Genomic DNA, 23696 nt, shown 5'->3' on the forward strand with positions numbered 1-23696 from the left:
CAGGTACCCTCTGGATTATCCAGAGGCGACAAGTGCAGCGTTTGGGGCAATCTGAAAAATCGGAATTCTCTGTTTTTTTTGGGATTACGATGTCTCTTAATCCTCTTTGGAATTTTCTAAGCTTCCATTTGCTGCTGGCTGATCCCAAAAATCCCTTTTGTTGCGTTTATGGGTGAGGGGGGTCAGGGCAATTCCGGGAAAATGCGGATTGGGGGGAAAGGATGGAGAGCAGCCCTGGAGAGACGGAATTTGGGAATGTTGGTCGGTGAGAAGCTCCACAGGAGTCACCCATGTGCTCCGGTCCTGGAAATGCCCAATGTCCCGGGCTCACCCCACAGCGTGGGCAGCAGGAAAAGGGGAATTCTGCCCCTCTGACCCGCTCAGGTGAGATCCCACCTGGAATTCTGCACCCAGCTCCAGGATCCAACAGCAGGAGGACCTGGGATTGCTGGAGCAATTCCAGAGGAGGCCCTGGAGTGGCTCCAAGGGCTGGAGAGAGGATGGGAGAGCTGGGAATGTCCAGCCTGGAGAAGGGACGGATCCAGGGAGACCTCAGAGACTGAAGGGGCTCCAGGAGAGCTGGGGAGGGACTTGGGACAAGGGATGGAGGGACGGGACGCAGGGAATGGCTCCCACTGCCAGAGGGCAGGGATAGATGGGATATTGGGAAGAAATTCTTTCCTGTGAGTGTGGTGACGTGCTGGAATGGAATTCCCAGAGAAGCTGTGGCTGCCCCTGGATCCCTGGAAGTTTCAAAGGCCAGGTTGGACAGGGTTTGGAGCACCCTGGGAGGGGGAAAGGTGTCCCCTTGCCCATGGGACCATCCCATCCCATCCCATCCCATCCCATCCCATCCCATCCCATCCCATCCCATGATTCCATCCCAGATTCCATCCCATGATCCCATCCCATGATCCCATCCCATGATCCCATCCCATGATTACATCCCATGATCCCATCCCATCCCATGATCCCATCCCATGATTCCATCCCATCCCATCCTATCCCAAATTCCATCCCAGTTTCCCATCCCAGTTTCCATCCCAGTTTCCATCCCATGATCCCATCCCACCTTCCATCCCAGTTTCCATCCCAGTTTCCATCCCATGATCCCATCCCACCCCATCCCAGTTTCCATCCCAGTTTCCATCCCATGATCCCATCCCAGTTTCCATCCCAGTTTCCATCCCTTCCCACGGATCCCAGGCACGGCTGGGCCTGTCCAGCCCTCGCCATCTCCATCCCCGTCACCGCCAGGTTTCGGTGCTGATGGTGCCACCCATGGCTGTTGTCACCCAGCCCGGCTGTGTGGTTTTGGGATGGCGCCGGAGCCCGCGGAGCCGACGCCTTTTCCCGGTGTCGAAATCGGGACAGGGAGGGAAGGAGCTCCGGGATCTTCGGAGCGCCGGGGAGCTGCGCTGCTCCAGCTGGACCAGGGGAGGTCGAATCCAGAATTTTTTGGAGTTTTTGCGGGGAACGCTGCCGGGTTTGGTGGTGTGGGTGGTGCAGGAGAAGTTTATCTCCAGGTTGGTGATTCCAGCCCTTCCCATTCCCTCATGGAATGTGGTTTGATCCCCGGCTCTGGACCTTCAAGGGTTCGGGGTGGACACCACAATCCCAGGTGGAAATTGTGGTGCTCCAACCCCAAGTGTGTGTTTTGCAGACTTGTTGGGTTTCCCTGGGAGCTGAAAATCGGGGATTGGCTGGAAAACCTTTGGAAAATTCTGTGTTTTGTGTAAATAATTCTGTGGGGGTGGAAGAAGGAGTTGTGAGGTCTTCATCCCACGCTCACTGTGAATGTTGGTCATGGAACTATTGGATGGTTTGGGTTGGAAGGGATCTTGGTTGGATTTCCCTTCTTTCCATGTTGGAATGGGTGGGATTTATCAAGTCTTGGAGACTTTATGGGGTGAAAAGAGACGTTCTGAAATTGCTCTTCTCCACCCCGTGAGCATCAAGTCATGGAACTATTGGATGGTTGGTTTGGAAGGGATCTTGGTTGAATTTTCCCTTCTTTCCGTGTTTTTTTCCAGGCTGGAATGGGTGGGAATCATCGAGTCTTGGACATGGGAGACTTTATAGGGGTGGAAGGACAAGTTGTCAAATTGCTCTTCTTCCATGAGCGCCGAGTCACGGAACCATTGGATGGTTGGGAGGGACCTTGGTTCGTGCTTCTCCTCTCTCCTTGTCCTTTTCCCAGGCTGGAATAATGGGTGGGATTTATCGAGTCTTGGACGCAGGAGGCTCAACGGGGGTGCAAGGAAGAGTTGAGCAGTCGCTCTTCTCCATCCCGTGCTCGCGTCAAATCATGGAATCATTAGATGGCTGGGGTTGGGAGGGACCTGGTTAAATTTTCCGTCTCTCCCTGTTCCTTTCCAGGCTAGAATAGGTGGGAATCATCGACTCTTGGACATGGGAGACTTGATGGAGCTGGAAGAAAGAGTTGAGCAGTTGTTCTTCTCCATCCCATGATTTTGTCAAATCAGAAAGTCATGGGGTGGCTTGGGTGACCTTCTAAGGTCTCTTGGTTGATGTTTCCCTTCTCTCCTTGTCCTTTCCCAGGCTGGAATGGGTGGGAATCATCGAGTCTTGGACATGGAATATTTGATGGGGATGCAAGGAAGAGTTGAGCAGTCGCCCTTCTCTATCCCGTGTTTGCGTCAAATCATGGAATCATCGGATAGTCGGGACTGGGAGAGACCTTGGTTGATGCTTCCCATCTCTCCCTCATGCTTCTCCTCTCTCCTTGGCCTTTTCCCAGGCTGGGGGAATGGGTGGGATTTATCAAGTCTTGGACACAGGAGACTCAGTGGGGGTGCAAGGAAGATTTGAGCAGTCGCTCTTCTCCATCCCGTGGTGTTGTCAAATCACAAAATCATGGGGTGGCTTGGGTGACCTTCCAAGGTCTCTTGGTTGACGTTCCCCTTCTCTCCCTGTCCTTTTCCCAGGCTGGAATGGGTGGAAATCATCGAGCCTCGCACCCGGGAGCGCATGTACGCCAACCTGATCACGGGCGAGTGCGTGTGGGACCCGCCGGCCGGCGTGCGCATCAAGCGCACCAATGAGAACCAGTGGTGGGAGCTCTTCGACCCCAACACCTCGCGCTTCTACTACTACAATGCCACCACGCAGAGGACGGTGTGGCACCGGCCCCAGAACTGCGACATCATCCCGCTGGCCAAGCTGCAGACGCTGAAGCAGAACACGGAGTCGCCGCGGGCGTCCACGGAGAACAGCCCCGGCCGGAGCAGCAATGTCAGCCGGGAGGGGAGCACCAGCTCGTCCCTGGAGCAGGAGCTGGAGGGCAGCGAGAAGGGGCAGGAGCAGCGCCCCGGCCGCCAGCCCAGCCAGTACTCGGTGGTGAAGGAGGAAGCGGAAAGGTAAAGGTGGGAGAAAGTCGGGGATTTGCGGTGGTGGTGGTGGTGGTCTCCAGGAGGAACGCTGGTTTGTGGTTGCTTCCTCATGCTCGACCTCTGGTGCGTCTCCATTGAGTTGGATCCTCCAAAAAACCGAGGAGGAAAACCATCAGGAAAAGGTGTTTCTCCACCTCAGGGGTATTTTAGGTGTTCCCTTTGTTTTTAGGATTGGAAATTTGGGTTTAGAGCCCGGGCAGGAGAAAATTGGGAATTTCCAGTGGTGGTGGTCTCCAAGAGCAAAATCCTGCAGGTTTGGGTAGAGATGTTTTGTGGTTGGTTCCTCATGCTCGACCTCTGGTGGGTCTCCACTGAGTTGGATCCTCCAAAAAACGAGGAGGAGGAAGAGGGAAAAACATCAGGAAAAGGTGTTTCTCCACCTTAGGGATATTTTACATTTACAAGATTCCCTGAAGGAATAATTTCTCATCTTCTGAAATTCATTTTTAGGACTGGAAATTTGGGTTTAGAGCCCGGGCAGGAGAAAATTGGGAATTTCCAGTGGTGGTGGTCTCCAAGGGAAATCCTGGTTTGTGGATGGTTCCTCGTGCTCAAGCCCTGGTGGGTCTCCACTGAGTTGGATCCTCCAAGAAACCAGGAGGAAAAACATCAAGAAAAGGTGTTTCTCCACCTTAGGGATATTTTAGATGTTTCCTTCAGGAAGGTTCCCCAAAGGAATAATTTCTCATCCTCTGAAATTCGTTTTTAGGATTGGAAATTTGGGGTTAGAGCCCGGGTGGGAGAAAATTGGGAGTTTCCAGTGGTGGTGTCCAAGAGCAAAATCCTGCAGGTCTTGGGTGTTTTGTGGATCGTTCTTCATGCTCGACCGCTGGTGGGTCTCCACTGAGTTGGATCCTCCACAAAACAAGGAGGAAAAACATCAGGAAAAGGTGTTTCTCCACCTCAGGGGTATTTTAGATTTAGAAGTTTCCCTAAAGGAATAATTTCTCATCCTCTGAAATTCATTTTTAGGATTGGAAATTTGGGGTTAGAGCCCGGGCGGGAGAAAATCAGGAATTTCCAGTGCAGAGAAATCCTGCAGGTCTTGAGTAAAGATGGTTTGTGGATGGTTCCTCATGCTCGAGTCTTGGTGGGTCTCCACTGAGTTGGATCCTCCACAAAACAAGGAAGAAGAGGGAAAAACATCAGGAAAAGGTGTTTCTTCACCTTAGGGATATTTTACATTTACAAGATTCCCTGAAGGAATAATTTCTCGTCCTCTTGAAATTAGTTTTTAGGATTGGAAATTCTAATTTTGTGGTTTTCAGTGATTTCCCTGGGTAAGATCTCCCTGAGGAGCTGGGATGATTCACGGCACATCCACGGCTGGTCCCGCCGGTCTGGGGAGCTCCTGGCCGGGACGATTTCCCTCGGGAAGGAGAAAGGAGCCGGTGCTCAATTCCCAAGGACAGCGTCCGGAGACGTTCGTGTCGCTCCTCCATTTTTTATGGATTAAAAGCTGCAAATCGCGGAATCGTGGAATGGTTTGGGTTGGAAAGGAGCTTTAAAATCCATATTTTTCCATCTCCTACGCCTCCCACCATCCCAACCTGGCTTGGGACCATTCCAGGCACCCAACCCAACCTGGGACAATTCCAGGCAGCTTTTCGGGGAGGCCCGAGGCGGGTCGTTAATTAATGCATTTATCTTCCCTTAATTGATGCTTTTGACCACGTTAAGGAGCCGGCCGGGTTGAGGAGACCAATCCGGGACGGAATTCCCGTTCCCAGGAACTGCGGCCGGGTGGGAACGGGAATTCCCGGCCGGGCCAGCGCTTTCATGTGGGACATGGGAGGCTCCGGGGAGGAGGTCCCGCCTTCCCGAGCTCCTGATGGAATCTCCAAGCCTGGGAATGGGGGGATCCTCCCGGAGCAGGGGGATTTTGGGGATGGAGATGGGTTTGGGGTCGTTCAGCGCCGGCGGATGTGGAATCGTGGAATTACAGAATTATGGAATGGTTTGGGATGGGAGAGGACTGGAAGATCATGGAATTTCAGCCTTTTCCGTGGGCAGGGACACCTTCCACCATCCCAGGTTGTTCCAACATCCAACCTGGCCTTGGACATTTCCAGGGATCCAGGGGCAGCCACATCTTCTCTGGGAATTCCATCCCAGCCCCTCACCACATTCCCAGGGAAGAATTCCTTCCCAAATCCCATCTATCCCTGCCCTCTGGCAGTGGGAAGCCATTCCCTGTGTCCTGTCCCTCCATCCCTTTGTCCCAAATTCCCTCTCCAGCTCTCCTGGAGCCCTTTCAGGCTCTGGAACGAACTCCAAGGTTTCCCTGGATCCTTCCCTTCTCCAGGCTGGACATTCCCAGCTCTCCCAGCCTCTCTCCAGCCCTTGGAGCATCTCCGTGGCTTCCTCTGGAATTGCTCCAGCAGCTCCACATCCTCCTGATGTTGGATGCTGGGTGCAGAATTCCAGGTGGGATCTGACCTGAGCAGGTCAGAGGGGCAGAATTCCCTCTTTTCCTGGTGGGAAAGGAGCCCAGGAGATGTTGGTGGAGCAGGATCCCATTCCCAAAGGGGCGTGAGGGGTTAACAGGGATCGGGGGATGGATTTTAAATTCCCTGGGATTTGCTGAAAGAACAGGGGTGGGATCAGGAATTTCCTGGGGAAAGGATCATTCCCAAGATGGAAGCAGGAATTTCTTGGGAAAAGGATCATTACCAAGGTGGGATCAGGAGTTTCCTAGGGGAAGGATCATTCCTGAGCTGGGATCAGGAATTTCCTGAGGAAAGGATCATTCCCAACTTGAAATCGGGAATTTCCTGAGGAAAGGATCATCCCCAAGGTGGAAACGGGAATTTCCTGGGGAAAGGATCATTCCCAAGATGGAATCAGGAATTTCTTGGGAAAAGGATCATTACCAAGGTGGGATCAGGAGTTTCCTGAGGAAAGGATCATTCCCAAGGTGGAATCAGGAATTTCCTGGGGAAAGGATCATTCCCGAGGTGGAATGCAGGAATTTCCTGGGGAAAGGATCATTCGTGAGTTGAGATCAGGAGATTCCTGAGGAAAGGATCGTTCCCAAAGTGGGATCTGGAATTTTCTGAGGAAAGGATCATTCCCAAAGTAGGATCAGGAGTTTCCTGGGGAAAGGATCACCCCCAAGGTGGAATGCGGGTGTTTCCTGAGGAAAGGATCGTTCCCAAAGTGGGATCAGGGATTTCCTGGGGAAAGGATCGTTCCTGAGCTGGGATCAGGAATTTTCTGGATAAAGATCATTCCCAAGCTGGAATCAGGAATTTTCTTGGGAAAAGGATCATTACCAAGGTGGAATGCAAGAGTTTCCTGGGAAAAGGATCATTCCCAAGGTGGAATCAGGAATTTCCTGAGGAAAGGATCATTCCCAAGGTGGGATGGGATTTTCCTGGGGAAAAGATCGTTCCTGAGCTGGGATTGGGAATTTCCTGGAGAAAGGGTCATTCCTGAGATGAGATCAGGAGATTCCTGAGGAAAGGGTCATTCCCAAAGTGGGATCTGGAATTTTCTGAGGAAAGGATCATTCCCGAGGTGGGATCAGGAATTTCCTGGGAAAAGGATCATTCCCAAAGTGGGATCAGGAGTTTCCTGGGGAAAGAATCACTCCCAAGGTGGAATGCGGGTGTTTCCTGAGGAAAGGATCATTCCCAAAGTGGGATCAGGAGTTTCCTGGGGAAAGGATCGTTCCTGAGCTGGGATCAGGAATTTTCTGGATAAAGATCATTCCCAAGCTGGAATCAGGAATTTTCTTGGGAAAAGGATCATTCCCAAGGTGGAATCAGGAATTTCCTGAGGAAAGGATCATTCCCAAGGTGGGATGGGATTTTCCTGGGGAAAGGATCATTCCCAGTGTGGGATCTGGAATTTTCTGAGGAAAGGATCATTCCCAAGGTGGAATCAGGAATTTCCTGAGGAAAGGATCATTCCCAAGGTGGGATGGGATTTTCCTGGGGAAAAGATCATTCCTGAGCTGGGATTGGGAATTTCCTGGAGAAAGGGTCATTCCTGAGATGAGATCAGGAGATTCCTGAGGAAAGGGTCATTCCCAAAGTGGGATCAGGAGTTTCATGGGGAAAGGATCATTCCCAAAGTGGGATCTGGAATTTTCTGAGGAAAGGATCATTCCCGAGGTGGGATCAGGAATTCAGGAATTTCCTGGGGAAAGGATCATTCCCAGAGTGGAATAAGGAGTTCCCTGAGGAATGGATCATTCCTGAGGTTGGATCAGGAATTTCCTGGGGAAAGGATCATTCTGGAAATGAGATCAGGAATTTCTTGGTGAAAGGATCATTCCTGAGGTGGGATCAGGAGTTTCCTGGGGAAATAATCATTCCCAACTTGCAATCAGGAATTTTCTGAGGAAAGGATCATTCCCAAAGTGAGACTGGGAATTTCCGGGGGAAAGGATCATTCCCAAGGTAGAATCAGGAATTTTCTGAGGAAAGGATCATTACCGAGTTGGGATTGGGAATTTCCTGGGGAAAGGATCATTCCTGAGGTAGGATCAGGAGTTTCCTGAGGAAAGGATCATTCCCAAGGTGGGATCAGGAGATTTTTGGGGAAAGAATCATTCCCAAAGAGGGATTAGGAATTTCCTGGGAAAAGGATCATTACCAAGGTGGGATGGGATTTTCCTGGGGAAAGGATCATTCCCAAGGTGGGATCAGGAATTTCCTGGGAAAAGGATCATTCCTGAGCCGGAATCTGGAGTTTCCTGGGGAAAGGATCATTCCCAAGATCGAATCAGGAATTTCCTGGGGAAATAATCATTCCCAACTTGCAATGGGGAATTTCCTGAGGAAAGGCTCATTCCCAGGGTGGAATAAGGAGTTCCCTGAGGAAAGGATCATTCCTGAGGTTGGATCAGGAATTTCCTGGGGAAAGGATCATTCCCATGGTGGAACGCAGGATTTTCCTGAGGGGAGGATCATTCCTGAGCTGGGATTGGGCATTTCCTGGGGAAAGGATCACTCCCAAAGGGGAATCAGGACTCTCAAATGAAAACGTTTCATCCCTGGAAATCTCCTGGAAGAGAAAAGGAATTCAGCCCTGGGCTGGGTTTGGCCGATGGGAGGTTGTGCGTCATTGAATCTCCCGGAATTCCAGGTCTTGGCCTTTCCAGGGATTGGGATTGAGCAGATCCCGGGTCTTGGAGCTTTAAAAATTAATTTTAAAAGATTTTAAAATTCAGATGCCACTAGAGGGAGCAGAAATTCCTGCTGACTGGAATTTCCCGCAGAAATTCCTGCTGACTGGAATTCCCACGTGCATCCCTGGAAGTGACAGGGATGAGTCCCATCAGCCCATCCAAACCATGGCTGCATCCCACCCTCGATCCTCGTATCCTGGCCGGAAAAAAAATCCCATTCCTGCATTTTCCCCATTCCCGCATTTTCCCCATTCCCGCATTTTCCCCATTCCTGCATTATCCCAATTCCTGCATTTTCTCCATTCCTGCATTTTCCCCATCCCTGGAAGTTTCCAAGGCCAGTCTGGACAAGGCTTGGAGCAACCTGGGATGGCAGAAGATGTCCCTGTGTAATTCCATGATCTTGAAGGCCCCTTCCAACCCCAGCCATTCCACAATTCCATGAAATTCCATGAAATTCCACGATTCCCAGGTCTTGGTCGGGTTTCTCACAGGAGATCCACAGCTCGGAAGGAGCTCTGGAGCTTTCCCAGTCCAGGTTTTGTCCCAGGAAATTTTATTTAAAGGTTTCTGGATAATCGCAGCTCATCTGGTTGGAAAAGGAAATTAGGGATAAGCGGGGAAGTTTTTATTGGAATTCACACCCGCGACCTCCCTTAAAATTCAGGATTTAGGAACCAGAGCGTCTCCGGATGCTGGAGACCTCTCCCAACCCATTCCTCACATCCATGGGGATGTTCCCTCATCAGCCCTTGGAATCCACTGGGAATTTTCCATTGCCAAGCTCCTGGATCCCGCCGGAATCAGCTCGCGCTTCCACGGTGAGGTGGGATTTGATTCCCAGCTCGGGAATATCAACAGCAGCTTCGTCCTGGTGGTCAGCAGAGCATTCCCAGCGGGATTTCCCAGCTTTTCCACGGAGTTTTCCACGCTTGTCCTAAAAATGGCGGCTTTTCTCCGGAGCGCGACGCGACAGCCGTGACATCTCGGAGCGGGAACGTCGGCCGGATTTTGTGTCGGGATTTTTCCGCTCCGTCGGGAAGCGTCTGAGGTTGTTGGCTTGAAATCCTTGGAGAAGATTCCCAGGCAGGGAAAAAAGGAGAAATTTCCATGGAAAACTCGGCCCTGCCGCTGCTTCTCCAAGGAGGAATTCCAAGGAAAAGCTTGAAGGACAAAAAAGTGGATTTTTGACCGTCTGGAGTTTTTTCCTTGGACAAAAACGCAGGAATTTTGGGATGCGAGGGGCCTTCACCCAAATCCCATCTGCTGGGAAATTGTGCCCAAGTTATTCCTCGGGATTCCCAATTTTGGTTTTTTTTTGGCACATTCCAAAGGCACCGGGATATCGGAGTTATAGCACAGCATTTAAATCTTCCTGGATTAAGTGTGGCTGAGCTGGAATATCCAAGGGGAATTCTCTCAAAATCCAATCCAGTTCTCCGGGATCAAACCCCCCCCCCCCCCGTCCTTACAGGCAGCAGCCATTTCCTGACTCCAAAAAATTCCCAAAAAAAGGCAGATTTGTGGAATAAAAGATGCCTCAAATCTCTAAAATACCCAATTTGAGCATCCCACGATTTTTCCTTGGAATTCTCTCTGTTTATTTCCTTTCCCGAGAGGCGCTGGGAAGAACCAGGTTTGGAAAACAGGCGGATCAAGGACATAAATCCCTGGTGCTGCCCGAGGATATTCCAGATCCTGGCGGGAATTCCCAGAATTCCTCCACGATGAGAAGGAAGAGAAACCGAGGGCTTGGATTTGCTCTGGAAAACCGCGCGGAAGGAACAAGGCACGGAAAGGATCCATTCCTTCCCACTGTCCTGCCTCCAGCAGGAGACTAAGGCCTGGAATTCTGGAATTCTTGGAATTTCTTCCTCCAGATGTTGGATTTTCCCAGCCGGGTGAAGTCTCCTGGTGCGAGGAGCCAGGAGGAACTTGGGATAATTGGGAATTCCCCGGCTTCAGCCTCTTCCCCCGCTTCTGCGAGACCCTCAGTTTCCCAAATCATGAGGCAGGATCCCAAATTTAGTTTTCCAATGTTTTTTTGTGGCGTTTTATCCCCAAATTTTGGTTTATTCCCACCCATTTCACGGCAAAAATCCATCTCCGAGTGACGCTGGACGTCCCTGTCCATGGCAAAGGGGTCGGAATTCCGCGATCATTTCCCGGCAAAAATCCATCTCTGAGTGACGTTGGACATCCCTGTCCATGGCAAAGGGGTCGGAATTCCGCGATCATTTCCCGGCAAAAATCCATCTCTGAGTGACGTTGGACTTCCCTGTCCATGGCAAAGGGGTCGGAATTCCGCGGTCTTTGAGGTCCCTTCCAACGGTTTGGGTTTCTCCAAACCTGGCCGTGGACACTTCCAGGGATGGGGCATTGCTAGAATTCTTTTTGGTAGGATCTCCCAGCATTCCCAGATTTATCCAAAAATTCGATTTTCCTCCATGGAAAATTTTCCTGCTCCGAAATTCCTTTGGCTTCAACTTCCTTTTCCCTCTTCCGGCGCTGGGGGCGCTCCAGGGTGAGTTTCCCATGGAATTAAAGGTCGGGAAAGACTTCCAAGATCCTCAAATCCATTTCCCAGGCTCCTTCCTCAATCCAATTCCTCGCCGTCATCCTCGAGTGTATTGAGACCGTGAAGCTCCCGGAGGGATGGAATTATCCAAGGAAATATTCGGGGATAACCAACGGAAAACACATTCCCGGCATAACCCAAACAAGCTCGGACTCCTCTTCCTCATTCCATCCTCAAATGTGTCCCAGAAAAAAAAAAAAAAATTTAAAAATCTCATGTTTGGCATTTTTTGCTCCGAGCTGGAATGGAAATCAGGACCTGAAGCTTTTTTAATGTCCTTGCCTTGAATTCCCCGGATTAGGCGGATATTCCGGATATCTGCTTGCGTCGTCGGCCACGAAATTCCGGTTGCGTAATTCCAAGGAAAACATTCTCCGAATTTTCACGGGAAGCGGGGGCTGTAATTAAGATTAAATCCGAGGATTTGGAGCTGGGATTTCGTTTCTATTCCTGGATTTTGCCATGGAGCTGAGCTATTTCCGGCCGCTCGCTCTCCCTGATTTTTCCAGAGGCTGGGGAATGCTGCTGTGTTCTAGGCAGGGAAAAAAAACACCCAAAAACTGCTGGATTTATTGATTTAAAAAAAAAAAAAAATTATTTAGGTTTTGTTGTTGTGCCAGAGGTTCCCAGGGTAAATTTCTGTCGGTGCTGGAGGATTTGTAAGCTGAGGTTTAGGGAAAATTGTTGAAGGAAAATTAATTTTATTGGTGTAAAAGCATGTTGGTTAATGGGAAATCAACTTTATTAGTGGAAAATCACATTAATTATTGGAAAATCTCATTATTTATTGGAAAATCACCCTTATTAATGAAAAATCGTATGTGTTAATAACAAATCATCTTCATTATTGGAAAATCACTTTTTTTAAATTGGAAAACCACCCTTATTAGTGGAAAATCACCTTAATTATTGGAAAATCATCTTCATCAATAACAAATCATCTTCATTACTGGAAACTCACTTTTTAAATTGGAAATCACCTTAACTATTGGAAAATCACTTTAATTATTGGAAAATCACCCTTATTAATGGAAAATCATCTTCATTACTGGAAAATCATTTTTTATAATTGAAATTCACCTTAATTATTGGAAAATCGCCTTAATTATAGAAAAATCACCTTAATTATTGGAAAACCACCTCTTTTTAGTGGAAAATCACATTTATTAATGAAAAATCATCTTCATTAATGGAAATCACTTTTTTAAATTGGAAATCACCTTAACTATTGGAGAATCATTTTAATTATTGGAAAATCACCTTTGTTCATGGAAAGTCATCCTAATTATTGGAAAATAACTTTTTTAATTGTAAAATCTCCTAATTTTTGGAAACTCACACTTATTAATGGAAAATAATCTTCATTAATGCAAATCACTTTTTTTAAATTGGAAATCGCCTTAATTATGGAAAAATCACCCTAATTATGGAAAAATCACCTTAATTATTGGAAAACCACCTTTTTTTATTGGCAAATCACACTTCTTAATGGAAAATCATCTTCATTACTGGGAAATCATCTTCATTACTGGAAAATCATTTTTTTATAATTGGAAATCGCCTTAATTATTGGAAAATCACCCTTATTTGTGGAAAATCACCTTTTTCATTAGAAAATCACACTTAGTACTGGAAAACCACCCTTTTCATTGGAAAATCACCCTTATTAGTGGAATAAAAAAATCACCTTTTTTATTGGAAAATCGCTCTTATTACTGGGAAATCGCCTTAATTATTGGAAAGTCACTTTTTTTCAGTGGAAAATCGCACTTATTAACAGAAAATCGCCTTTATTCATGGAAAACCACCTTCAAAGTGCCCCGGAAAAACTTGGGATGTCTCCCTCATCCAGCCAGGGACGTGATTTGATGGATAAAAACTGGATAAAAACTGGATAAAAACCGGATAAAAACCGGATAAAAACCGGATCATCCGGCTCAGAGGGTGGCGGTTCAAGTTTCATTCCCAATGTTTGGATCCTCCCAGGCCGATCCTGGCTCCCCTCCTGATCCTTATCAATAACCTGGCTATCCTTATCAACAGTCTGGACATTCTTATCAATAATCTACGGAGCCACCCCCCAGCTCCAGACAAGCCGGAGGGCAGGGCTGGGTCTCCAAGGGATTTTTTGGATCAAGGAATGGGTTGGGAAGAACTTCCCGACGTGAAGGCCGCGGGATGGACAAACCGGTGGCCGCCCAAGGATTCAGGAATGCTGGGAATTGTTATCCCAAGGGCAGGCGAGGGAGGGAAGTTGGGAACGCCTCGGAAAGTCCAGTGAAAATTTAATCCTCGTTTGGCCCAAAACTTGGAAACTTTTGGGTTATCCAAAACCTGGGAAACGTGGGAGAATCCAGCAGGAGTCACCAGGATGGGATGTGTGAGGAGAAAATGAGGGAGCCGCCGGGCTGGTTTTTACGTGGAGAAGGATTTTTTGGGGAGACCTCTGGACATTTTTCCAAAGCTAAAGTTGGGTTTCCAAACGGGTCGGGTTTTTGGTCGGAGCCGGTTTTGCTTCCTGTGGTCACCTCCGTGAGATTTTATCCATCGGGATTTCTGGGATGCAGTCGCAGCCCCGTTCTTGTGGCAGTCCTTGGTGCCCACTTTGGGAATTTGTTTGGGTTGAGTTTTCCGGATTATCCTGGTTGTTCCAAGGCCAGGTTGGGTGGGAATGTCTGGCTCGGGGACACAAACCAGGCCAAGGTGGAGATTCCAGGAAAAACCTTAAACATGGAATGGTTTGGGTGGGAAGGATCCTGAAATCCATCCACTTCCGTCCTCTTTCCATGGGCAGGGCCACCTTCCACCATCCCAGGTTGCTCCAACCTGGCCTTGGACACTTCCAGGGATGGGATCCATCTGGATTCTGCCATGGATTTGAGGATCCATCTAAGTTCTGACATGGATTTGGGGATTCATCTAAGTTCCTCCATGGATTTGGGATCCATCTGGATTCCGCCATGGAATTGGGGATGTATCTGGATTCTGATATGGATTTGGGAATCCATCTGGATTCCTCCATGGATGTGGGGATCCATCTAAATTCCACCATGGATTTGAGGATCCATCTAAGTTCCACCATGGATTTGAGGGCCCATCTGGATTCTGCCATGCATTTGGGAATCCATCTAAATTCTGACATGGATTTGGGGATCCTTCTGGATTCCATCATGGATTTGAGGGCCCATCTGGATTCCTCCATGAAACCGAGGATCCATCTGGATTCTGATATGGAACTGGGGATCCATCTGGATTCCTCCATGGATTTGGGAATCCATCTGGATTCCACTATAGATTTGGGGATGCATCTGGATTCTGCCATGGGATTGGGAATCCATCTAAATTCTGACATGGATTTGGGAATCCATCTGGATTCCTCCGTGGATTTGAGGGCCCATCTGGATTCTGCCACGGATTTGGGGATCCATCTGGATTCCGCCAAGGGTTTGAGGATCCATCTAAATTCTTCCATGGATTAGGGGATCCATTTGGATTCCTCCGTGGACTTGAGGATCCGTCTGGATTTCACCATGGATTTGGGGATCCCTCTGGATTCTGCCATGGAATTGGGGACCCATCTGGATTCCATCATGGATGTGGGGTCCCTCTGGATTTCTCCGTGGATTTGAGGATCCATCTGGATTCTGTCATGGATTTGGGGTCCATCTAAATTCCACATGGATTTGGGTACAGCACCGGGATCAGAGGTGATGCCTTCCTCTCAGGAATCCAGGAGGAGGAGGAGGAGGAGGAGGAGGAGGAGGAGGAACGGGAGGAGGAGGGGGGAATTCCATAATTCCATTCACATGCTCCGGTGAGGAAAAGGGGATTAAGCAATTCCACACAGCCGTAATTCCAGGGCTAAATCCCATTAAAATCAGCTTTGACAGAAGCTTGATTTTATTGCTCCACTAAAATTTTGGAGCTTTATCCTATTAGGGAGATTTGTTTCTTTTCCCTCTTTTTTTTTCCCTCCCGAAACCAACATCGGATCCGAATTTTATTAACGGGAGACACGGGAGAATTTTAGGGATTTTTGGTTGTTTTTTTTTTTTTTTTGAATGAAGTTATTTCTCCGGATATTTTCTGGAGAAATATTTGCTCCGTCTTTTCCAAACGGGATTGAATCTGAGCACATTCCCGCCGGGAAGGGATTTTAAGGCAAAAATCAACATTTTCCTGTGCTCATTGGATTGGATAATATCGGAAAGATATTAAATGTAATAAATAAAATAAATAAATAAATAAATAAATAAATAAAATATTATAAATAAAAAGAAATAAAAATAATCAATTCCTGGGTTTTTTTGGGAAGGGTTGGAGGATCCTGGCACGGATTCATGGATCCATTGGAAAAGCGTGGAGCCAAAAATACGGATCAAGGATGGGCTTGATCCTACAGGAGCGCCTTTAAGTCCTTGAATCCCACAAAATCCTTCCTGGATTCCAAGTCCAAATTCCCAAGTTTGAATTCCCAGCTCTTCACTGAACCCCCACCAAGCCCAAAAATCAGTTTGGAAATCCCATCCCAGATTTCCAGATGGGGTTTTTTTCCCCATGTTTTTCCAAGTTTGATGTCTCTCGGAGTGGGTTGGTGGTGTGACCTTCTCCATCTTCTGAAGGCTCAGATTTAGATGAAAATGTGGCCAAAAAAATGGTTTTTTGGGGGATTTTCCTCTTCCCATGTTGCTCTCACCACCCGAGGCTGTGGAAAAGCGGGAGCTGCACTCAGAAAGGGTGGGATGGAGCCGGGAGATGTTTGGGATCTGCTCAGATGTTTTAAGGGAATTTTTGGTCTTGGAAGGGTTGGATGAGAACCCGGAGACCACGACCATGGGTGGCTTGGTCGTCAATCCGGCCAACAACTCAAAATAAAAATAAAAAAAAATAAAAAAAAAAAAAATTGAAGACTCCGAACTCGGGCAGATCCAGGTCAGGTGGATCCCATCCCGGTGGGATTCCTGTCCATGAATCCCAGAGGAGACGCTGATGTTCTCCTCCGCCGTTCCTGTTTTCCAGCTCGTCGCCCTCCGGAGTGTTCGAGAAGGAATACGACATTTACCGGGATTACAGCACGGAAGGGCAGCTCCTGCACTACAGGTAGCCGGGATTTCCCGCCGGCGCCGGGGCTGGGAATGTCGCTGGTGGTTTATTCCCGAAGGATTTTCCAATCCTTCTCCTCGTCCCTTCCATTCGTGCGTTGCCCTTGAGGTTTTTGTGGAATGGCAGAAGTCCTCAAGGAACCCAAAAAAGTCCTCGCTGAAACCCAAAATTCCTGCTTGAACTGCAAAACCTCGCTGAACCCCGAATATCCCCATTGATCCCCAAAATTCCTTTCTGAACGCCAAAATCATCACAGAACCCCCAAAATCCTCACTGATTCTCAGAATTCCTTCTTGAACCCCAAATCCTCACTGAACCCCCAAAATCCTCCTTGACCACCAAAATTCCTCACTGAACCCCAAAATTTCTTACTGAGCACCAAAAATCCTCACTGAACCTCAAATATCCTCATTAAACCCCAAAGCTTCGCTGAACCCCAAATATCCTCACTGAGCCCAAAAACCTCACTGTACCCCCAAAAATCCTCACTGATTCCCAAAATCCCTTCTTGAACCCCAAATCCTCACTGTACCCCCAAAAATCCTTACTGATCCCAAAATTCCTTCATCTGCAAAAATCCTCACTGAACCCCCAAATCCTCACTGATCCCAAAATTCCTTCTTGAGCCGCAAATCCTCACTGAACCCCCAAAATTCCTCACTGATCCCAAAAAAATCCTTCTGGAATCCCCCAAATCTTTCCTGAATCCCCCAAATCCTCCTTGAACCCCAAAATTCCTTCTTGAACCCCAAATCCTCTCACTGAATCCACAAAATCCTCATTGAACCCCAAAATTCCTTCTTGAACCCCAAATCGTCACTGAGCCCAAAAAATCCTTCTTGAACCCCAAAATTCCTTCTTGAACCCCAAATCCTCACTGTACCCCCAAAAATCCTTACTGATCCCAAAATTCCTTCATCTGCAAAAATCCTCACTGAACCCCCAAATCCTCACTGATCCCAAAATTCCTTCTTGAACCCCAAATCCCCATTGAACCCCAAAATTCCTTCTTGAACCCCAAAAATCCTTCTTGAACCCCAAAATTCCTTCTTGAACCCCAAATCCTCACTGAACCCCCAAAATTCCTCACTGATCCCCAGAAATCCTTCTTGAATCCCCCAAGTCCTTCCTGAATCCCCCAAATTCTCCTTGAACCCCAAAAATCCTTCTTGAACACCAAAACCTCACTGAACCTCAAATATCCTCATTAAACCCCAAAACTTCACTGAACCCCAAATATCCACATTGAACCCCAAAATTCCTTCTTGAACCCCAAATCCTCTCACTGAATCCACAAAATCTTCATTGAACCCCAAAATTCCTTCTTGAACCCCAAATCCGCACTGAACCCCAAATATCCTCATTTAACCCCAAAATTTCTTTTTTGAACCCCCCCAAAATTCCTTCTTGAACCCCAAATCCTCACTGAACCCCCAAAATCCTTATTGAACCCAAAAAATCCTTCTTGGACCCCCCAAATCCTTCCTGAATCCTCCTTGAACCCCAAAATTCCTTCTTGAACCCCCAAATATCCTCATTGAACCCCAGAATTCCTACTTGAACCCCAAATCCTCACTGAACTCCAAAAATCCTTCTTAAACCTCCCCAAAATCCTTTCTTGAACCCCAAACCCTCACTGAACCCCAAATATCCTCACTGATCCCAAAATTCCTTCTTGAACCTCCCCAAAATTCCTTCTTGAATCCCCAAAATCCTCACTGAACCCCCAAAAGTCCTTCTTGAACCCCAAAAATCCTTCTTGAACCCCAAACATCCTCACTGGATTCCCAACATTCCTTCTCGAATCCCAGATCTTCACTGAACCCCAAAATCCTTGCTGATCCCCAAAATTTCTTCTTGAATCCCAAAATTCTTTCTTGAACCACAAAATCCTCAGAGCCCAAAATTCCTTCTTGAATCCCAAATCCTCACTGAATGCCCAAAATCCTCACTGAACCCCCAAAAATCCTTCATGAACCCCAAATCCTCACTGAACCCCAAAATTCCTCCTTGAGCCCCAAATTCTTTCTTGAAACCCCCAAATCCCCCTTGAAGCCCAAAATTCCTCACTGAACCCCAAAATTCCTTCTTGAACCCAAAATCATCACTGATCCCCAAAATTCCTTCTTGAACCCCCAAAATCCTCACTGAACCCCCAAAAATCCTTACTGATCCCAAAATTCCTTCTTGAATGCCCCAAAATCCTCACTGAACCCCCAAAATTCCTTCTGGAGCCGCAAATCCTCACTGAACCCCCAAAATTCCTCACTGATCCCAAAAAAATCCTTCTGGAATCCCCCAAATCTTTCCTGAATCCCCCAAATCCTCCTTGAACCCCAAAATTCCTTCTTGAACCCCAAATCCTCTCACTGAATCCACAAAATCCTCACTGAACCCCAAAATTCCTTCTTGAACCCCAAATCGTCACTGAGCCCAAAAAATCTTTATTTAACGCCAAAATTCCTTCTTGAACCTCCCCAAAATTCCTTCTTGAACCCCAAATCCTCACTGAATCCCAAAACCTCACTGAACCCCAAAATTCCTTCTTGAACCCCAAATCCTCTCACTGAATCCACAAAATCCTCATTGAACCCCAAAATTCCTTCTTGAACCCCAAATCGTCACTGAGCCCAAAAAATCTTTATTTAACCCCAAAATTCCTTCTTGAACCTCCCCAAAATTCCTTCTTGAGCCCCAAATCGTCACTGAACCCAAAGAATCTTTATTTGACCCCAAAATTCCTTCTTGAATCCCCCCAAACCCTCCCCGAACCCCAAAAGTCCCCGTTGGACCCCACCAGCTCCTGGTCAAACCCCAAAATTCCGACACGCGGATAAAACCGGAATTTTTTTGGGATTTATGGAGTCACTCCCGGCCTGGTTGCTCCGGGTTTTGGTAAAACCCCAAATTCCAGGATTTTTTGCAGGAATTGGGGATGAGCGGAGGAAAATTCCAAACTTTCCAGGAGGGAGAACCAGCAGGGCGATGGGATCGGGGTTTTTTCCTCGTTGGCCGAACGTTCTCCATGAATCCATGGACAGCTGATCCCAGCCGGGAGCTGGGCGGGTGCAGTTCCCAGGAAGGGCGGGAAGGAGCCAGAATTGGGAAGTTTGGTTGGGAATCGGGGATTGGCAGCGGGAGCCGAGCCGGAATCCGGTGGGATTTGTCGGGGACAAATTAAAAGCTTCCGTGTCACCGCACTCGTGAGCTGGAGACGCCTTGGCCTTCCCAATCCCATAAAAACCCGGCAGTTTTCCAGCGTTTCCAAGCTGGTCTCCATCACATTCCATGGGATTCATCACCACCGAGTGACCTCCTGGGAAGGGTCGGAATTAACTGGCACTTGAGGAAGAGAGGGGAAAAATTCCAACTTTCCAGGGGGGAATGGAATGGGGGTTTTTTCCTCGTTGGCCGAACGTTCTCCATGAATCCATGGACAGCTGATCCCAGCCGGGAGCTGGGCGGGTGCAATTCCCGGGAAGGGCGGGAAGGAGCCAGAATTGGGAAGTTTGGTTGGGAATCGGGGATTGGCAGCGGGAGCCGAGCCGGAATCCGGCGGGATTTGTCAGGGACAAATTAAAAGCTTGGTGTCACCGCACTCGTGAGCTGGAGACGCCTTGGCCTTCCCAATCCCATAAAAACCCGGCAGTTTTCCAGCGTTTCCAAGCTGGTCTCCATCACATTCCATGGGATTCACCACCACCGAGTGACCTCATGGGAAGTGTTGGAATTAATTGGCACTTGAGGAAGAGAGGGGAAAAATTCCAAACTTTCCAGGAGGGAAAACCCGCAGAGGGCGATGGGATCGGGTTTTTATCCTTGTTGGCCGAATGTTCTCCATGAATCCATGATCCCACCCTGGAATTGGACAGGTGCAGTTCCCAGGAAGGGCGGGAAGGAGCCAGAATTGGGAAGTTTGGTTGGGAATCGGGGATTGGCAGCGGGAGCCGAGCCGGAATCCGGCGGGATTTGTCAGGGGCAAATTAAAAGCTTCCGTGTCACCGCACTCGTGAGCTGGAGACGCCTTGGCCTTCCCAATCCCATAAAAACCCGGCAGTTTTCCAGCTTTTCCAAGCTGGTCTCCATCACATTCCATGGGATTCACCACCACCGAGTGACCTCCTGGGAAGGGTCGGAATTAATTGGCACTTGAGGAAGAGAGGGATAAAATTCCAACTTTCCAGGGGGGAATGGAATGGGGGTTTAATCCTCGTTGGCCGAACGTTCTCCATGAATCCATGGACAGCTGATCCCAGCCGGGAGCTGGGCGGGTGCAATTCCCGGGAAGGGCGGGAAGGAGCCAGAAGTGGGAAGTTTGGTTGGGAATCGGGGATTGGCAGCGGGAGCCGAGCCGGAATCCGGCGGGATTTGTCGGAGACAAATTAAAAGCTCGGTGTCACCGCACTCGTGAGCTGGAGACGCCTTGGCCTTCCCAATCCCATAAAAACCCGGCAGTTTTCCAGCGTTTCCAAGCTGGTCTCCATCACATTCCATGGGATTCACCACCACCGAGTGACCTCATGGGAAGTGTTGGAATTAATTGGCACTTGAGGAAGAGAGGGGAAAAATTCCAAACTTTCCAGGGGGGAATGGAATGGGGTTTTAATCCTCGTTGGCCGAACGTTCTCCATGAATCCATGGACAGCTGATCCCAGCCGGGAGCTGGGCGGGTGCAATTCCCAGGAAGGGCGGGAAGGAGCCAGAAGTGGGAAGTTTGGTTGGGAATCGGGGATTGGCAGCGGGAGCCGAGCCGGAATCCGGCGGGATTTGTCGGGGACGACTTGGATTTGGGCTGGTGGCAATTAAAATCTCCACTGGAGACGCCTCCGTCTTCCCAATCCCAGAAAAACCCCGGAGCAGCCCCGGCCGCCCTTCCCCCAGCCATCCAAGGAGCTAATTAGCAGCTCGGCTTAATTACCAAGCTTAATTACCGCGGTGAGTGGACACGCTTTGGTTTAACCCCGTGAGCGCCAGAGCTGGAATCAGAGCCGGCGGTGGATTCCTGTTAGTGGGATTGATTGTGAGGGGGGAAATTGATCGCGGAATCGTGGAATGGGATTGGGTGGGAGCTCCAAGGTTGTCCGGTCCCACCCAGACCATTCCAAGGGCAGGGAATGGTTGCTTCCCTTCCAGCATCCCAGGTTGCTCCAAGCTCTGTCCAACCTGGCCTGGGATGGAAGTGCCGTGGTGCTCCAGGACCTTGGGACAGGGATTGGGAAGTCCCAACGTGGAGATGGAGAATTTGGAGCAGGACGGGACCCAACCAGAGCTTCCAGGATCCATCATGGAGTGGGATGAGCCCCCAGACGCTTCCAGTGGAGCTCCCTCATTTCCAAACCCCGTTTGTGGAACGATCCTGGAGGTTTGGGTTTGGGTTGGAGCTCCAAGATCGTCCAGTCCCACCCAAACCATTCCTGATTTTTGGAAGCCAATCCATTTCCTTGGAAGTGAGGAAGAGGAGCAGAACTGTAATTCCCTGAGGAGCCATGAGATGAAAATCCCATCTTCTGGGAAAAAAACGGGATGAGGGTTGATGGTTGCTTTTGGTGGTGTCATGGTGGTGGCACCACCTGTTATGGTCCTGTGCTTCCTGCTGGTGGGTTCCTGATGGGATTGATCCCGGAGGAACTCACAGGAGACCATCCCGACCAAACCAAGAGGACAAAGATGGGTGGGGAAGGTCCACCCCGAGCTGACCTTCAGCAAGGCCAACCTGACCTTCACCCCAGTTCATTTTGGTGTTTCCTCATCGTGGACATCCCATAAAATCCTTTGGTTGTGGATTCGTGGCCTCCAACGTCCCTCTCCAATCTGGAAAGATCTCCTCTTGTTTTGGGTGACATTTGGATTTTGGGAACAAAAATATTTTTGGGGGATGGCTTCAGTTGGGATGAGCAGCTCCCATTGGCTCCTGGGAATTTGGCGTCCGTGTTGTCCATTCCCAGTTTGAGTCTTTTGGTCTTGTGGTTCCACCTGGTGGGTTCCTGATGGGATTGATCCTGGAGGAACTCACTGGAGACCATCCCGACCAAACCAAGAAGACAAAGATGGGTGGGGAAGCTCCACCCCGAGCTGACCTTCAGCAAGGCCAACCTGACCTTCATCCAAGTTCATTTTGGTGTTTCCTCGTCATGGACATCCCATAAAATCCTTTGGTTGTGGATTCGTGGCCTCCAACGTCCCTCTCCAATCTGGAAAGATCTCCTCTTGTTTTGGGTGACATTTGGATTTTGGGAACAAAAATATTTTTGGGGGATGGCTTCAGTTGGGATGAGCAGCTCCCATTGGCTCCTGGGAATTTGGTGTCCGTGTTGTCCATTCCCAGTTTGAGTCTTTTGGTCTTGTGGTTCCACCTGGTGGGTTCCTGATGGGATTGATCCTGGAGGAACTCCCTGGAGACCATCCCGGCCAAACCAAGAGGACAAAGATGGGTGGGGAAGCTCCACCCCGAGCTGACCTTCAGCAAGGCCAACCTGACCTTCACCCCAGTTCATTTTGGTGTTTCCTCATCGTGGACATCCCATAAAATCCTTTGGTTGTGGATCTGTGGCCTCCAACGTCCTGACGTGACCAATCCCGCCCAAACAGCTGCCGGAAAATGGCAAAAATTCACCTTCCTGATGAATTTTTCACCCTGCTTTTCCTGGAAAAAAAGTGGGAATGGGATGGTGAGGGATTTGGATTGGTCGTTATCTCCCTCTGGTCTCGATCATCTTCCGCGGATGTTAATTAGCGCCGATTCCACCGGAGCAGCAGAAATTTCCATGGAGAGATTTGGTGTTGAGGGCTTGAAGCTAAAGGTGATCCCACAGCGCCATCCGGAGACAGGGATTGGATTTTGGAAAAATAAAATTTTGGAAAAATAAAAATAATTTTTTTTTTTTTAGTGGTATTTTGATGGGTATAATCCTTTGGGAATATTCCACTGGAGAACGGAATTGTGCGTGGAGGAGCTCCAGGAGGTCATGGACATCCACCAAACCAAGATTTGATGTCAAAAACTTTGGGATTCAGCATTCCCATCGCTCCAAAATTCCCGCAGAAATACCAAACTGGATTTTCCCCTTCCTGGGTATCTCATGGATTTTATTGTATCCATCAAATCATCCTGGAAAAACTCGATCCTGGTGCTCACCTTCTTCCCAAATATCCATTTTATTGCCCAAATTCTGCAAGTTTCCCCTCATTCTGGTTTTTCTAGGAATCAGCTTCAACCAATCAAAATGCTTCCTAAAAAAATGAACTCCAAGGAGGAAGCGACGCTTCCAAAAAATGGGAAGAGGGATTGGAAGTGTGGAAGGATTGGAGAGGCCGTGGTGGGGTTATGAGAACCCAAAAATCCCACAAAAACTGAGAATTTTGAGGGCTTGAGCAGGAATTTTAAAAAAATTTGAAATTTTAAAATGTAGAATTTAAAAGAATTTAAAATAAAAATAATCCCAAATCTTGGGATTATTAAATGTAC

The 23696-nt window shown here is 48.6% G+C and overlaps 1 protein-coding gene across 1 annotated transcript in view; it reads left to right on the forward strand.

Annotated features, from left to right (window-relative positions):
- Window positions 1-201: 201 nt before the first annotated feature.
- Window positions 202-23696, forward strand: part of LOC131561942 (rho GTPase-activating protein 39-like) — a 47723-nt gene continuing 24228 nt past the window's right edge. Inside the window, exons 1-6 of the mRNA XM_058811499.1 lie at window positions 202-261; window positions 1258-1526; window positions 2034-2043; window positions 2380-2450; window positions 2949-3380; window positions 16148-16228. Coding sequence (XP_058667482.1) covers window positions 202-261; window positions 1258-1526; window positions 2034-2043; window positions 2380-2450; window positions 2949-3380; window positions 16148-16228 — 923 coding nt within the window. The remainder of the gene's footprint in view (window positions 262-1257; window positions 1527-2033; window positions 2044-2379; window positions 2451-2948; window positions 3381-16147; window positions 16229-23696) is intronic.

Source organism: Ammospiza caudacuta, chromosome 1 (assembly GCF_027887145.1).
Source record: "Ammospiza caudacuta isolate bAmmCau1 chromosome 1, bAmmCau1.pri, whole genome shotgun sequence".
Lineage (NCBI taxonomy): Eukaryota > Metazoa > Chordata > Aves > Passeriformes > Passerellidae > Ammospiza > Ammospiza caudacuta.